Source organism: Lepisma saccharinum, chromosome 1 (assembly GCF_977018435.1).
Source record: "Lepisma saccharinum chromosome 1, izLepSacc3.1, whole genome shotgun sequence".
In the NCBI taxonomy this organism is placed as follows: Eukaryota; Metazoa; Arthropoda; class Insecta; order Zygentoma; family Lepismatidae; genus Lepisma; species Lepisma saccharinum.
Window position 1 is genome coordinate 186,015,634 of NC_139229.1, and position 18,261 is coordinate 186,033,894.

At 37.3% G+C, this 18,261-nt stretch overlaps 1 protein-coding gene across 2 annotated transcripts in view; it reads left to right on the forward strand.

The window, feature by feature from the left end:
• spartin overlaps positions 1-18,261 on the forward strand; it is a 43,964-nt gene that overhangs the window by 11,673 nt on the left and 14,030 nt on the right. The window contains exons 4-7 of one of the 2 annotated variants that reach the window (XM_083144305.1): positions 346-623; positions 2,011-2,148; positions 7,761-7,904; positions 16,815-17,009. In XM_083144305.1, coding sequence (XP_083000431.1) covers positions 346-623; positions 2,011-2,148; positions 7,761-7,904; positions 16,815-17,009 — 755 coding nt within the window. The remainder of the gene's footprint in view (positions 1-345; positions 624-2,010; positions 2,149-7,760; positions 7,905-16,814; positions 17,010-18,261) is intronic. The other variant, XM_083144313.1, reaches the window with a different exon arrangement.

Sequence of the window (18,261 nt, forward strand, 5' to 3'; positions counted from 1 at the left end):
TGCATACATTATTTTGCTTGCGTCATTTACATTGATATTTACACAAGGGAGTCATTGTAAGCTGCAAGTCTGGGCTTAAAAGTGAAGTAGCACTTATTATGTGAAAATATTCTAGATATCCCAACATATGGTATTGATATGGAGAAGAAATATCTCTCTCTTAATATTATTTTATCCTTTTCCCTAATGAAGAAGAAACAATTTACTTCAGTTTTATTGTTGTTTCTTATTGTTTTTTTTTTCTTCTAAGGCATATTTTTGAAAATTTTAGGTTGCAAGTGCATATTTGGGTGATTTTTTCCCCCATAAAACTCCTAGAACCAATTATTATTATTATATTAACAGAAAAGAAGTCCTTAGCCGCGTTGCTGCTGCCCAGTCTATGGATTCATCAGAGGCAATAGCACCTCCTCCTTCGTATGAAGAAGCCCTAAGAACCAGTGAACCTGTGAGTCAGTACAAAGAGTTGAATTTAGCCCTCCAGGATATGAAGGTACAGGAAGGATCAACAGCATCAGAAGCCCTATTTATCCAGGAAGGGGTCAAAATATATTTCATTTCTCCTGATGGAAGAGTGAGTGCTCCTTCTGCAGCAGCACCGCTTAGGATTATACAGTTTCCAGGTAATTGAAAGATTGGTCATATTTGGTGGTTTTTTTCCAGCTTCAAAATCTCTCGTTCTTCATAGTTGTATCTCATGATTAAGTGTGTAGAAATTTTTCATGATATCAAAGCAAATTTGCCTTTGGTTGGGTTTTTGCTCTAAGCCCACTTTATGAAAAATAGGCTAATTGGAACTGAACCTACAGTTTAAAGTGAGATTTGAACTACTATGTGCATTCACAGGGTGCAAACCCACGGCCCCTTGATTGCAAAAGGATGACGTTATTCGGGAAGCATGCACATTATACATGATAGTGTAGCATGTAATGTTTTGTCTTGTAATCAAGGTGTCCCAAGTTCAGTTATTAGTGGAAGCACATTACACAGCACTTTGGATCACACTTGGAACTGTAGATCAAGTCCCAATTTGCCTATTTGAGCATAAAGAGGATTGACTGATTGATTTGTATATTATGGGCACTTCAGCATATAGGCTATTTCAGCTGTCATTATGGAATACCAGTACACACAGAGCAATTGTATAAAAGTCTGGCTTGATGAAAATTAAAGTGCAGAAGGAATTAGTGGTGGATCTGAACATGAAGATCATGTTGCAGAAAGTGAACACAACACAGACATCGAACAAGAGGCAGATACCGATCATAATGAAGATGATGCCATATTTATTTTTTTAAACATATGCTTATTACAAAATAATGCACGTGTGCTTATGGGTTAAACTGCAGGCCCAGTCCTGATTAGTCTATATGTGCACAAAGTGGACTTTAAACTCAAAACTCATTTTGATTGTAATATTTAATATATTAAATGAGAAGGAAATAGAAAACATTCACCAGGCACTAGAAACTCTTTGAATACAGTGTTGTGGTGTGTATAGGTCACATGCAGTGTATATATACATACGTATATAGGTCCCAAACATGTGTTTGAGATAGTTCAATTTGAAAAAGTTTTCTTGGAATTTCATTAAAGGATGAAATCTGAATATCTAGAAAGATGGCAATGTTGCCAATTCCCAAGCTTGCATCCACTATGATGAGGGGCCTAGCTGAAACAAAGAGTTTGAATCTGTTGTTAACATTCCGATACTGGGGTGGAAAATTGGGGGAGGGAAGAATGGTGCATGACATTATAGATGGCAGGTGGAAGGGATATCTAGTTGGAATGGAAGGTGGAGATAGTGATTGAGTTGGCTCTGGTAGTTGTATGGAGAAGTAATCGTGTACTCTTGTTCAGACCCATGGCTGATACATGTATATAAGACCTTTTATATCTGATATTATCCTCTTTCTATTGCTCTTGTAAACTTTGCATTAATACGTACATTGTGAATATGTGACAGTCTTTATTGTATTTGACACTAATACGTATGTATTTTCTCCACAGAGACAGATGATCCCAACAAAGTTCGAGCATTTCTAGAAGTGGGAGAGTGGATATATCCTCTTGTTCCTAGTATGTCACCAGTTTTGCGTAGTGATTATGGAGCATATATATTGCCTGATACACAATCTCAGACAGAAGGTAAGATGGCTTCCTGTGTGTACTTTCCACTATGCCATGAAGGCAATATATAGGGGGGAGGTGTGGGGGTAGAGTGAAACATATTCTTTATCTCTGCCACTTTTACCCTCCCCCCAGGTTGCCCCCAGGAACCCTTATGTTTGAGACTGGATAAACCCCAGAGCTGCCATATGCATAAGGAATAAGGTCTGGTTCGATCCTAGATCACCCAACCCAGGTCAACTGTGTGGCAGTCAGATGCCTACCGACTAGACCAACGTGGCTCCAAGATGGTTTCACTTTTGGTAAATATTATCAATTACCAAAGTTAATAATAAAATCTGAAATGCATGTACAGTGAAACCTAGTTTTTCATGGGACCAAGTTGAAAATCTTGAAATGTGAAAAATGTAAAATCGAAGATTTTTTTAACATTTGGCTCTATTGGGAGCAATGAGGATTGAATGTATAATGTGGTAAGGTAAAGTAGGGGATGTGGTGTTATGGCCCCACACATTCTTGATCTCATCCATTTTGGAGGTGATGTGATCACAATTCCCCAGCTGCTTTTACCCCCCCCCCCCCCCCCCAGGTACCCATTGATTTGAGGCTGCATGCGGGCATGGAAAAATTCCAACCTTAGATCACCCACCATGGGAATCAAACCCATGTCTCGCATGTGACAGTCAGACGCCCTACGGACTTGACCACTGCAGCTCCATGTATAGTGTGGGAAAATATAAAAATTAGGTTCCAGTGTAATTATATTTTATGTTTCATCTTATATGTTGAAACATTTGTGTATGTTTCCGTACTGACATTGTTTTAATTGTTGACCTAGACCAGTTTTGTTTTACATACTCATGCAGTACTTGTACTATAACTACCACATTTGAGGTAATACCAATAGTTTATGCTCTAGTTTTAACATTTACGTAATAAGTATTGTACATGTCAGTGAGACTTGATATGTATAAGGACCATGTACTGAAAACATGTCATCATCATCCTTTGTAGTTTCCTGCGTCGGCATAGAAGTGAAGCCTCTCCATTTTTCCTGGTCTTCCACCACTCCTCTCTTTCCAAGGTGTTCCAATCTTGTCCTCTTCTCCTAACACTCTCTACTATCTGCTCTTTCCACCGACATCTTGGTCTTACCCTTGGCCTTATTCCCACTCCTTGTGCATGGTAAGCTCTTTCTGCATCCATCCTCTTCTTGTGTCCAAACCACCTCATCTGTGCCTGATGTATCCTGTCCTGAGCTTCACCACATCCACTGTCTGTCAGATCTCCTCATTCCTTATTCTGTCCCTTCTAGTCTTCCCCGATATACTCCTTAAACATTTCATCTCCACTGCCTGCATCTTTTTTTGTCTCTCTCTGTCATTGTCCAAGTCTCTGCTCCATACATAATTATCGGCACATAGTATGTGTTGTATATTACCTTCTTGCATTTCATAGGTACATCCCTGTTCCATATTAATCTTCGAACGCTTTGATATAGTCCACCACCCATTTGTCCTCTTCTGTTTACCTCATCTATTCTTCCACTTCTCTCAATTATGCTTCCTAGATATTTGAAGCACTCCACTACCCTCAACTCTTCCGTGTCCATCCTTATTCTTGGTCCCTTTCTGGTTCTGTTTCTTGTTGTTATTAGCACCTCAATCTTTTCTGAGCTGAATTTCATTCCTGCTCTTCTGATTTCCTCATTCCAACTATCAAGCTGTCTCTGTACTTCTTCTTCCCTGTTCCCCCATATTACTAAGTCATCAGCAAAACAACAGGGCCTTCATCTCTTCCTCTCCTATCTTCTTCCCCACCTCTTCGTTAATTGCATCCGTTGCAATTATGAATAGCAGTTGTGAAAGAGCACTTCCCTGTTTTAGTCCATTACCATGCCATTCTTCCCACTGGTGTCTTCATACAGCTCTGGTTGGCCTTGTATGTGCTCTGCACTCTACACGTTATCTCTTCCTTGACTTCTTTCTCTCTTAGAGCCTTCCAAATCTTTGTTCTGTCCATGCTATTGTATGCCTTTTCTATATCTAGGAATGCCATAATCAAATCATTTCCATACTTGTAGTGCCTTCCCTGCATTTGCCTTATGGTGAATATCAGATCTACTGTTGATCTGCCTTTTCTAATTCCATACTGTTCCTCTCTCATGTTCAGCTTCTCTTATTCTTTTCTCTAATATTTTCTCATACACCTTTGCTGAGTATGGGTCCTGGATTCGAATCCTGGCCTGGGCATGGATGTTTGCGAGTGTCCATTCATCATATCATCACTCATCCCCATCTTCGCAAATTAGCCAAAAGTGGCACAAAAAGCAAAGTAAAATAAAGAAAATCAATCAGTCAATCAACCTTTGCTGAGTGGCACATAAGTGTTATTCCTCTGTAGTTTTTACATTCCTTTCTGTCACCCTTCTTGAATATGGGAACTATTAGTTCCTTTGTCCAATCTCTTGGCACTTCTCTCTCTTGCCACGCTGTTTTCAACACTCTGTACAGCCACTGCACACCAATCACTCCTGCTCCTAGTATAATTTCCACTGGCACTTCATCTACTCCAGGTGCTCTCTTTCTCTTTAGAGGTTCCTCCATTTCTTTCCATGTGAGATTCACTTTTCTTTCCTGTTTTCTTTTTCCTCCACTTTTTCATGTTCATTTCCATTTTCACGTTCAGCAATTTCTCTAAATGATTTCTCCACATTCATCCTCTTCTACATTTCCCCTTTCATCCCTTAGCTTATAGCTGTCTCCTCTTTCTCTTCTCCTTTCTCTCACTAATCCATACAATACTTTCTTGTTCCCATCTACATCTTCTTCTAGCATTTTGGCCCATTCTTCCATCCACTTTCTTTCCTCCTTTGCTACTGTTCTTGACTCTTTCTTCTTTTCCATGTAATCTTTTCGTGCATTTTGTGATTTAACTTTAAACCATTTTCTAAATGCATCATTTTTGTTTTTCACTGTCTCTCTAGTTCTTTCATTCCACCATGGTGTTTCTTTCTCCTTTCTTTTCTTTCTTGTCCTTCCACATACCTTTTCGGCTGCCTCTACAAATTCTGTTTTAAATCTTGTCCATTCTGTTTCTACTCCTTTGAGTTCATCTGTTGGCACTTTTGTTTGCAATATTTCTTGATATTTCTCTTTCATCATTTTATATCCTTCAAGTTCCACACTCTTATCCTTCTCTCTTGTTCTTCCCTTCTATCTTTTATTTCCATCTCCTCACATCTCCTACTAGTAGCCTGTGGTCATTGTCTTAAGTTTTCACTGGGTATTACTTTAATGTTGTTCATTATCTTCTGTACTTTCTTGTTTACCAATATATAATCTTTTACAGACTTTTGTTCATTATTCCAACTGTATCTTGTAATCTTATGGCTGTCATATTTCTTCTTAAACCAGGTATTACCTACTAACAGTCCCTTTCTCTTACAAAAGTCCAGTAGCCTCCTTCCCTCCTCATTCCTCTGTCCTCATCCATCTGCTTCAAGTACTTTGATATACCCTTTCCTGTCTCTTCCCACTCGTGCATTAAAATCACCCATCACAATTTACCATTCCTTTCCTACGTGTTCTTCCAAGTCTTCTTCAAATTCTTCTTTCTCCTCCCTTGTACATCCTGTATGTGGGGCATACATTTGAATTATTTATATTACTTTCCCTCTTACATTCATTTTTAGTTTCATAATTGTCATCTACCCTTTCTACTCCCTCACTTATTCCATTTCTCACTACAAATCCAACCCCACTTCGTCTGCCCTCTTCAGTCCCTGCCCAGTACAGTTTATAGTCTTTCCTCAATTTCATTTCTCCTCTTCCGTCCCATTTTGTTCCACTCATTCCAAAGATGTCGATCCCTCTTCTCTCCGTTAGATCCACAATTTTGTCAGTCCTTTTTGTCAGTGTTCCAATATTCAATGTCCCTATTCGTAGCCTTCTTTGACTCCAATTTCCATTCCGGCTTGCTTCTTCTTATCTCAAATTGTTTGTTTTCGGCTGTTGGCTAATCAGGCCTGTCATAGCCTACATCTTAGTGGTAGAGCTACCACCTGTGGGTTCTCAGATACACCCTTGTTTTCTGTCAAGGTTCCAACTTCCTTAGCCTTTCTGGGTCCCTCCAGGCGCACAAGGCAGTGGAGGGCAAACACTTTTGTGGCGGTGTTTACCGTATTTACGCATGTATAGTGCGCATGCGTGTTTAATGCACACCCTGGTTTTTAATGAGTAAAAGTGACAAAAAATTATATCTCATATATAATGCGCAGAACAATCCAGTTCCAAGAAATGGCTTTCTTAGTTGTAGGTTGTAAAGCTGTTGCTATACTGATCAAGAGTGAATGACGTCATACCTATTCAATTCAATACTTTTTCTTTCCATGACTAATTTAACATTTATACGAGGCACATTCAGGACCTTCCAAATAGTAGTTAGCACCACAAGATTTCTTCCATTAAGGAATTCACACACTCCATGTATGTCATATTATTTGGCCAGTAATACATTTTAATTTTTATTATCTTTTTCCTTGTTTTCTTTCATCCAAAGTACCATAAAAATCAGAACGTTTCTTCAGGTTTTGATGAACTTATTTCAAATGCATTTCACATTAGTGTCGTTATCTTGTATGGAATACTGTTTCCATATTCAGAAACTGCAGGATTCAAGCTTTACAACGATATTTAACATGATAGGGTTCCGTAAACATGAAAAATCAATGCAAGTGTCCCAAAATCATGGGAACGACCCTGTATGGTTTCATGTTGGCTGTCTGAATTATTCCGTGCATAATACGCACCACAGTTTTTGGGGGCAAAAATTTTGGAAAAAGTGCACATTATACATGACTAAATACGGTATTCACCTTGACACAAGGCTGTCGATGGATATCTGTGGTATTTGCTGATTATGTCCATTCCAATGGACACTCTCCACACCCTGATAGCCTTGCTGCCTTGGTCCGGGACTGCTTATTTGGGTTTCTTCTTATTCACAGCTTCCTCTTATATCTGAAGGAGGTTTCACTATCCGCCACCGGTGATCCGTCCAGTAGCTGAGGCTCTCACTGAAAACATGTGATAAAAGATACCACAAAACAAATACAATGGAATGAGTAAAGTGCTACTGCATTTATCAGCAAGTTATATATTAGGGATGGGCCGATATGAAATTTTGGCCGATACCGATAAAGTACCGATATACAATTTAGTAATACCGATAACCGATATTCTACCGATCCGATATAAAATTAGAAATGGTCCTTGAAGAACCTGAAAGGTTCATTGCCCTGCTTAATAAATGTGTGTTTCAAGGCGACTGCAATGCAATAGAAGTTGCATATTTAGACATTTAATTTTTTAGAAAGTAGGCCATAGCGATTATCCATAAAAATTACAACAAAATGGCAGAATTTTGCACTAAATTATCAGATATTTATCAATATATCGGATCGGTAAAATAATCGGTAATTTTACCGATAAACCGATACACCGATATGCCTATATCGGCCGATACCGATAGAGTACCGATTAATCGGTCCCATCCCTATTATATATTATAGTTTTCTTTGTTGTTTTTTTCCATAGAACTTTTCTGTAACTAAATAAATATTTTGACAGGTGCTGCTATTGGAATTATTTTGCCAGAACAAGCCGACAGCTCTGTTTATGAACTGTTGGATGACATTTTGGAAGGATTTGTTCAGCAACCTGCTAAAAGTTCTGTTTCCGTGAGTCGTCGGTTCTCTGAAGGTATTGTAAAAGGTAGTATTTCGCTTTGTAGGAGCTTCTTTCTATTTAATAGCATGGTATTTCTTTGTTTTTCTATATGCACTAAAAGTAGCAGTATTGCATATTTTTTCAACTAGATGTTAACTAGATGCCTAGTTGGCTGGTATGGAAGATGGAATTTTGGCATGGATTGTTTCATTACTTGAACATCTACCCTGAGGAGAGGATATTGATAATATTGAGGCATTACTGGCCACAATCATGAAAACACACACAAAAAAAAAGAGAAAAGAGAATACATTTTATTCAGCATGACTGAACTGAGCAATATAATTACATTTACATACCTTACAACTTAAAAGGCTGAAGGGTGTAAACATAAAAAAAATACTTCCTACATTTTAAAATCTCTCACCACACAATGATCCCATGTTTTATCTTATTCATAATTATGCAATTCTATTTTTATATCTTTCCAGCAATTATTGCCCTTATTCAGCTTATGAGCAACACACACTATTAATCAACTTAAAAAAATATATATACAGAAAATTCAACATTGTATTAAAATTGTATGCACTTTGAGTGGTATAAATTGACCACTCCTGCTCATTCTTCGTCACTTAATAGGATTTACAGAGACAATAGGTTTAAAATTTAGAAAAATCCCAGTTGTTAATTTTCATTGAAGGCGTGTGTGTATCTATCTTTTAAAGATATGTCCCTACAATTACTGTTTCTGCAGAAGAACCCATATTGATACCCCCAAGGTACATAGAATTTTTCACGATGGATACAGTAAAGACGGTTTAAGTATTGGGTAATTCATTCCACATCAAATCATCCAGGCCATGTCACCCACCATCCCCGATTTTGATGAAATTCGATATACTTATAGAACTTTTGATTCTGATTACAAAAATGATAACTTTTTAAAAATTGGTCAAGGGGTTCAGAAGTTACGCACTTTTTAAGATCTCCGTGTATGCCACATGTGGCTCCACTTTGAATGACACGCATTAGGTTATAAACGATCGTATCTTCCCTCGGGTTTGCCGTAGAAACTTCAAGTTTGTTTTCTTTTGTTCAGAATAGTATAAGCTTTCATTTAAATAACGTTTCAGATGAATACATCAATATACATGCATTTTTATATATATTTTTATGTATTGTTTTAGAAAAATAAATGACTAACTTCAAGAACAAATTTCATGCAATGCCCCCCTTTCAATTTCCCCCCAATTTTATATGTAGGAAGCTCAGAGTGTGTACTAATGCCTGATGGAAAGACATTAAAAGTAAATCTTATTAAAAATGCTTATGTATTTAGCACAAAGCCTGAAGTACAATATGTTTCAAGCTACAATATTCAAAATTTATGTTCACTATGTGTGAACACGGTATTTTGAATATGGTGTCATTGATTGATTCCCGTTGCACCTATTTCTTTCTCCTCCATTCCAAGTTTCTTTCTCCATTCCAAGTTCAACAAGATCCAAAGATCCACTCCCTCGACAATGACTTTTTCCTAACTGGACAACCACATTCCAAACGGAACACAGCAGTCTACCAAAAATAAATGGAGTTTTGACATACAATGAGAAATGAATTACAGTAAAGCGTGGATGTTCTAAATTTAGCATGCAACCAAGCATAGCTTCCTTGCCAGCAATTCCAAAAAAATCCTTTCACGTAGCATCCGGAGAAGGTACATATTTTATTTTCATAGTCTGGAACAGAATTGTCCAATTGAGCTATTTCCCTACTGCAAAAAGTAACTCTGTTACCGTTGTTAACGTTACAGGTACTTACTTTTAAAAGTAGCAAGTCACAGTTAGAATTCCTAAATAAAAAGTAACTGTTACTTGTAACTTTGTAACTAGTTACTTCGAAACACTAGTTGTTTAACAGTCAGAGCAAAAATAGTAAGTGCTGATGTAATATGTTTTGTATAACTGTATGGTTTGACTTTTGTGAAAAAGTGGCATTCCGAATTCCAACTGTAAACAGTTATGTAGTAGCATGTGTGTGCGTGACTCAAACTTGTTTGTTAGATTGCTTCAAAAGTAGACTTGAAAATGGAGATGCAGCTATTAAATTCTTGCATCCACTTGGTCCATCAACTTCCTATTACTGGCCAAAAACTATGCTGTGTCCAGTGGACATCACCAACACAAATGGAAGGACATATGTACTTAGTAATAAGTCAAATACTTTAGTGTGTTTGAAATGGTCAAAATATCCATCTAAAATGTAAACGGCACAATTTATAGTACATGAAATTTTGGCAATGCATAGAATACAATTTTTAGGAGCCGCATGTGGCGTACATGGAGATCTTAAAAAGTGCATAACTTCTGATCCCCTTGACCAATTTTAAAAAAAGTTGTCATTTTTGTAATCAGCATCAAAAGTTCTATAGGCATACCGAATTTCATCAAAATCAGGGATGGTGGATGATATTTTTAAAAAATTCTGGATGATTTGACATGGATTTATCCTATTACCTATGTGAAGTTTTGTGTTTCCACGTTGCACAATAGGATAGTTAATAGGATAGGTTTTTTTCCAATTAATTTCAAAGGCTTACTGCCTTCATTCACTAAGAGTACGGCATCTGGGGCAGAGATGTAGCTCGTCACTACTTTGTTAGTTCCCGAGCGGCGGTAGTTGCTGCCAAATGGGAGAAAGTGCAACTACCGCTGCCCAGGAACTAACAACAAAGTGACGTGCTACCATCTCTGCTCCAGAAGTGTCGCTCCCTTCACCCTCTGTGTGTGTGTCAAGAGGGGGGAAGCAGTCTGTCCATCCATCCTTTTATGGCATACAAAAATAATAATACACTTCAGCAACATGTGATTCATAATGGATATGGCGAATTTTTCTAGTTTGCTTATATAACACACACATACATGTTCTGATAGTATGGCATTTTTTTTATCTTCTGATGATATGAGAGGAGGAAGGAAATAATTATTCAATCTTGGAACAAATTTGAAGTGACTTTTTAATTTGTTTCTGTGGTACCGTAATGTGGGGCTATTCTGAACACGTGGGGTTATTCTGAACAGTGTGTTCTAAAATGTTTTCCTGTTTTATACTTACTGAACTAATCTTGAAAACCACCTGGAAAAAAATTGCTGTTATTTTGGGATCGTAATGGTTCACTCTGAGTGCAATAATTCCCATGTGGTCGCAAAACGGAACTAATAAAAAATAGAAACCTAGGAACAGTTGCTTTTACATTTTCCAGAAACATGGAAACTTTGCCCTAGTGAGCAACAATGGAGTAACATCATGCATCATGGTTCACTGTACACGTTTTAGACATGGTGTGCAACAAATCCAATTGTCAAAAAACAAAGTTTTTCGTAAGTTTCCTCTAAAACAGAGATGTTTTATAAAAGATGTCATTTTGCCACAAAATGGGGCTATTATGAACAGTGGGGGTTATTCTGCACAAGTGAACTTGTTACATTCCCACGACTATGGGGTGTGAGTGACTCGACACTGTATCTGCAAACAGACACACGCAGTCGCAGAAAGTTGTTCAGACTTGTTGTCTTCTAACATTTTATGTCTTTACAATAAAAGTTTTCATTGGCAAATGCCCTGTTCTCATTTTTTCAAAAGTTCCTCAAAAAACACTGTGGTTTCCCTCCTTAGCCTTCTCCAACTGCCAAACGTGAAGGCAAACATGCACAAGTGACAGACATATCAGCATGTTCAGAAAAGCCCCATCAGTAAGATGGAATGTTCCGAATAGTCCCTAGGTGAAGTACAACAGAGCATACATACAAAATGTGCTTGTGTTCAGAATAGCCCCCAAATGAGTGTAATTCTGAACAGAGGTTTGAGAATTTTTTCTGGACCAACAAACAACACACGAGTCTAACAACTTATGGTATGTCGAAGGTGGCATCATGAGCTACAGAACTATTTTTTTTTAACTTTACACAGCTATCAGGTACCACTACAATTCAACGTCATTTACTGCAATGCGTTCAGAATAGCCCCACATTACGGTATATTCAATTCTGAAGAAGGATAGACATAGTTACCTCATCTAATAGGTATTAAGTAAGAACTGAAAATGTGTGACAGATATAGTATAGTATAATATACAGGGTGGCTCAAAAAGTCACTTAACACCCCTGGTACAAGGCCACTGCAGCGTGCAACGTGGAAATAGTAATGACCAATCGTTGCCAGGCCAAGGGGGAACCAAATAGACGCCAACGTGGAAATGGTAATGACCAATCGTTGCCAGGCCAAGGGGGAACCACATTGACGCCACCCACATGGTGTATTCAACTTCAGAATTTTAAATGGGAAGGGGGTGATATGATATATCAAATCAGGTTAGAATTTAACGAGAAATGCAATGGTGAAGGTTTTTTCGACATATCTTTAACCAGTAAAAAGTTATGACTGAATTCTTGCACCAATTTGCTCCTTTTCGAGATGTTAGAAAAATGCCTTAAAATTTGTTTAGTGCATTGGTAATGCATCGAGATCAAAGTGATGTCTAGGGAGAGAATTTCGCATGCCATTGCACAAGATTTTAATTGGATACATCCATGAAGAGCTGTGCATTATGAATGGTTGTCGCGAAGAATTACAGTGTGATTCTCCCATTAAATGAAAAGTCCTTCACAGTGACAAGGCTAATGTATATGTTCAAAAGGAAGTTCATAAATAGAATATTCGATGCTTTTTATCTGATAACTCATTTTCGACAGATCAAAGCTGAATGGTTAGTGCTGGTAAGTTAATGGTGTGTCATGCTGTGTGGAACACGATTGGATAGTCAATTTTTCATCAACGGAACCTTAAATGCTTAGGGCTACTTGGATTTGTTAAATAAACAGTTTTTTTCATCCTTGCTTATGGAAGAAGGTACTTTTTACAGAGTTTTTTTTTTCAATAGGGAGGAACACCAGAACACTATGGGAACGTTGTGAAGCAGTTTCTGTCCAAAGTTATTTTATCAGATGACCAGGGTCGTATTTTCTTTATGAACTTCCTTATGAACATAAACATTAGCCTTTTCACTGTGAAGGACTTTTAATTCAATGGAAGCGTCACACTGTAAATTGTTCGCAACAACCATTCATAATGCGCAGCTCTTCGTGGATGTATTCGATTAAAATCGTTTGCAATGGCATGCGAACTTCTCTCCCTAGACATCACTTTGATCTCAATGCATTACCGATACGCTAAATAAATTTTAAGGCATTTTTCTAACACCTCGAAAAGGAGCAAATTGGTACAAGAATTCAGTCATAACTTTTTACTGGTTAAAGATACGTCGAAGAAACCTTCACCATTGCATTTCTCATGAAATTCTAGCCTGATTTGATATATCATATCACCCCCTTCCCATTTAAAATTCTGAAGTTGAATTTAAGATGGCGGACATCAAGATGGACACCGACCACACGGGTGGCGTCAATGTGGTTCCCCCTTGGCCTGATAATGATTGGTCATTACAATTTCCATGTTGCGCTCTGCAGTGGCCTTGTACCGGGGGTGTTAAGTGACTTTTTGAGCCACCCTGTATATAGTACATCAATTATTTTTTTTTAAGTAAATGAATGTTAGAAACTAGTTGAACTTAAAATTGTGTAACATTTGATGTATTTACTAGGCTAACCATTAAATATGATGAAATTATTTTTGAATGTTGCCCAACATTTCAAGCTGTACATAACAAGTTCTTACTTCACATGATAATGAGAATAAAAAACAAGAACAGAAAACATACACAGTGGTTCTAAAATATCCAGGCATGTTTAATTTTCAGTAATGTCTCCTTTGAATGAATTGCCTCTGTTTTCTGTCTTGCTTCCTTTCAAAACCTCTGAATGAGATAGTGGAGGCACCTATGCATGTTAATAGCAAGCAGTATTAAATAAAGTTTAATGCACATCTTTATCACTTTTCTTTATACATATAATTAGAATCTAAGGTTATAGGTATTTAATGGTTCTTTTTTTTTTCTCTTGTATTCTCCTCTTGACTTACACTGCTGATGGAAGGTTTGTTCCTAAACACTCAAAGTGGTGAAAAGAATTATATTCCTTTCTTAATATAGCATGTTTATAAAAACTCTTCTTCAAAGTGCACATTTTTAGTTTTCGTACTTTAATAAATTAATAGCAGTGGCTAAATTAAACTAGTGTATTATCAATGCTTTTGGAACTGTCTGTGGGAATGTCCGATGCAAGGAGGCATAATACATCATTTAAGAAAAGCAAATGTTGCTAAAATGGCAAACAATGATGGCAGAACCTGAATAACTGATGTGAGAACACACTTCATATAAGAAAATGTATCAGCGTTCCCAGTGGCCTGAAAAAGTAAGGGAAATTGGCCTAAGACAAAAGAAGTCAGGAAATGTTGAATTTGGTTGTTGTACTTGCAGTGAGTATGGTTTATTAACATATTTGTAAACAGTAATTTGATGCAACTGGTGTTTATGAGTAAAAAAGAAATACTTAAAAATGTGATGTTTCCTGCAACTAGAGACAGTGCTTTCATATTTAGACCCAGCAAATATACTGTAAACAGAATTAAACTAAATTAAAACACTGCATAACAATCCTGTATGTTATTTGAAAGTGCAGCACTTGGAAAAACCAGAGAATTTGCTTTGAACTGAGAGGGAATCGTATGCACAACCTTAACCTGTGTTTAAATCAGGACAAAGTACAAATCACCACACATCATGAAAAAGGACCATATATGGATGTTTCAGCGGCATCACACCCCAAATAAAACACTGCTGGATGTACAGTGTCTTAGTGCATATATTTTTATACTCCTTTCCTTTCCTTTATCTTCATGACAAGGATTGCAATTTCCATGAAATGTCGATAATGCCTTGTTGCATTTTATTTTATTTTCATGCCATGGTGTTCTATGTTTTGTCTTGATTTTAACATAGGTAAAACAAATAGTTAGTTCTAAAAATAAGATGCCTTGTTCCCTTCTTTACTTAATACAAATAAGACCGAGTTTGCTTTGCTGCATATTTAAAATTTATTTTATAAATTCAGTGTACGTTGCACGAATCCTGTTGTTACAAATGAATTCTGCTGATATTTTTGAATGTCTGTGCAGATTATAATTTTGGATATTCAAGGACTAAATCGTGGCAGTGTTAGGACATTAGGTGAGCCATTTTTTTTAAAAAATAAAAACTTTGAAATATAATACATGGTTCAGGACAGGCAGGACACAATGTGAGGGTAAGTCATCAATATTGTAACTGCAATAACTGTAGTAAATTTAACATGCTTGATCTGAAGTACTTATAGTATCTAGATATCTGGGATGATTGGTTTGGTATTAAGTTTGAGCAAATCGATCAACATGTTTCAGGATTTAAAATGAAGAATTAATATTTCCAGTATTGTGGAGGTTACATTTTTAGAACTTAACAAAATTTGCAGCAATTTTAAATTATCGCTTGGATAAAACTTCGTAAAAACTTTGAAGTATTTACGTATGTGCAGTTGTGGAGGGGCAGGAGGCTAAAAAGGGGTATTTTTAAACCACACTACTGTCATAAAATTTGAGCTTTTGAGCTGAAGGGAGTCATAGCAACTACAGTTGAGACTGCTTTATACATAACTCAGTTCTGCTTAATTCTGTTTTATACGTAAATTACTGTAGGTCCCAGCAAAATATAATTTAAAGACGTTTTAATTAAACCTTACTTGTACGTAATGCATTTATATGTAATTCAGTGTTATACATAATATTTTTTAAAAAATATACTCCCTCTGTCCCATAATTATTGTCCGGTACACCTTTGTTTGTTGTCTCATAATAATTGCCCAATATTCAAACTGTGACATTGGTGTATACAGAAGAAGAACATGAAACAAGGGAATGAGTCATACAACTTTACTACTCAAGGATCAGTACAAATTGTGCTTTCCATCTGCCTCTTCGTCTGTCATTCCTGTACTACCATTTTGGCATACCGGACTATAATTATGGGACAGAGGGAGTATTTCTTATCATTACAAAAACACAAGGCGAGTTTCAAATATGAAACAGGACAGGCGGCCATAGTGGTCGGTCGGTCTCGAGTTGGGAGAAAGACAGCGGTGTCACAGAGAAGGCAAGGAGAGCCAGCATGCGGTCAGAGAAACATTTGCCGCAGTTGCTCAGAACACGAGATGCATTTTCTTTTGTACATAATCACGATACGAAACAACACACTTTCAAAGATGCTGATAGATGAAGTTTGCTGTGTTCCATAATAAAACGTTTTCAGTTGCTATTGGTCAGCCATGGAGAACGGAAAGAGGAAAAGTTATATGCTTGACCAGAAAGTAAAATGTATACCGGAGGTGGATGCTAATCTGCATAATGCTTTAAGAATCTAACTTTTAGATTCGTTAATTTACCACTTTAAGACAAATAACATGTATTACGTATCTATTGTTCCTGAAAATAGGTACAAGTATTTTAATAATGATATGACATAGTATCTAAATCTGATTTGTAAGTAATTATCAGTTGTACATATTATTTTCTCTTCACGTTGACATACAAATAACTGAGGCTCAACTGTATATACCAATGAGGGCTGGTTTAGTATTGTATATCACATTTGAGAAAAATCAGTCAACACATTTTTAAATGGTGGTCTTTAAAACCTACCATCATAAAATTTTGGTAAATGCACCTAGTAAAATTTGTGCATGGAATGTGAAAATGGCCAGTAATTGTACTTCCTTCACTGTTAAGAGTCTGCAGACTGGAGTAGTCATTGCCTCATGACATTGGTTCCACAATATAATTGTTGTATATAAGTTCAATTTAGCCCTTGTTATTAAAACATCTTGATTTGTACATATGTAGAAAATTGATAGTGATATTACAGAGTGATATGTTGTTGCATTGAGTCCTTACGAAATGTTGCAGGAGCAGAAATAATCTCCAAAGGTTTAGTAAAGGGAGCAGAAAAAGCAAGTGAAATGCTCAATCACAATACCCCAAAGCTGATGAGTAAGTTAACACCCGAATCAAACCCGCGACCAGTTCCAAGGAAGGTTCGGAAAAGTATGCAGGTTGCAAGGAATGTGTCTGGAAAAGCTGTGCAAGTCAGTAGCTTTTTAGGTATGTATTTATGTTTTCTGTTATGCTCATCATAACATAGATTTCAAAGGAAAACCAAAACTAACTTGCTCCTTGTTTTTACTTATTTCATACATTTATAATGAATACAGTCAAACCCCGATTTTATGTTTTCCCACTTAATACATTCAGCCATTCAATTCCCGGCAAAAGCCTATGTTAAATAATAGCTCGTTCACCTCCTTACGTTTGTGCTAACTCCCGTTTCCTGCTTGATACGTTTTCCAAGGAGTGCTAATGATGTAAAATTTGCCAGAAGGATGGTCTGTTGACCAGGCAACTTTTCCCAGCTGTTTCATTAACCCTGCGACCTTGATTTTCATGCGAGAGGAGGGAGCGAAGAGGCATGGTTCCCTGTGCAGGGGGTGGGGTGGACGAGGTGCACCTGTTGCATTTGTCTGACCTCCCTTGACAGACAGGAAGGGAAAAACTGCACTTCTTGCATTCCCCGTGACAAGTGCACTGTTGCCAAACTGATTCTCGCTATAGTGGAACCACAAGCAAAAAAAAACCTGTGCAGACCCGCGACTCCTGTGCACCGTACTCCCACGTGGAGCAGAGGGGCAGAGTGGAGCATGCTACAACCGCCTTTAGGGGCTGAACTCCTACCAGATCTGGGCCCACAAGAGGTCCCCAATACTCGGTCTAACAGTAACTCAATTTGCAGTAATCAAAAGTCGAACAACACAATTCATGATAACTACACATTTATTCAAATCGATAATTGGCTTAGATACATATTTTGGGTTTAATTACTTAAGATACTATTTCACATGGTTACACATTCAGTGGGAGAGCATACATGAGAGAGACAGTAGTTCCTTTCTTCAAAATGGTAATATGAAAATTAAACTAAATTAACCTTCTTTTGGAATGATCAAATAATCAATTAGCAAATTATCAACAGTTATGCATGCACAAAAAAATAAAGATCAAACCAATAATTTCGATACTTAACTAAAAACTAGACTGAGGATTGAAGACAAGGCGAATCTCTCTCGACAAGGGCAGTTATCTTCCTGCACGTTCTCCTCCACTCGTCCACCAATCAGCACCCTTCAATGACGTCACTATTCACGTACACTCGCACACTTCCACAAATCAAAAAATAAGATGATGTGATCGAGGGGTTATAATGCTTTCTTATGGTCCGAGCTGAACAGAGGAAGGGAAAGGTGCGTGGAGACTTTTTGTCAAAGGTTTTTTTCCTTGTGGTTGCTCTATAAATGCTGCC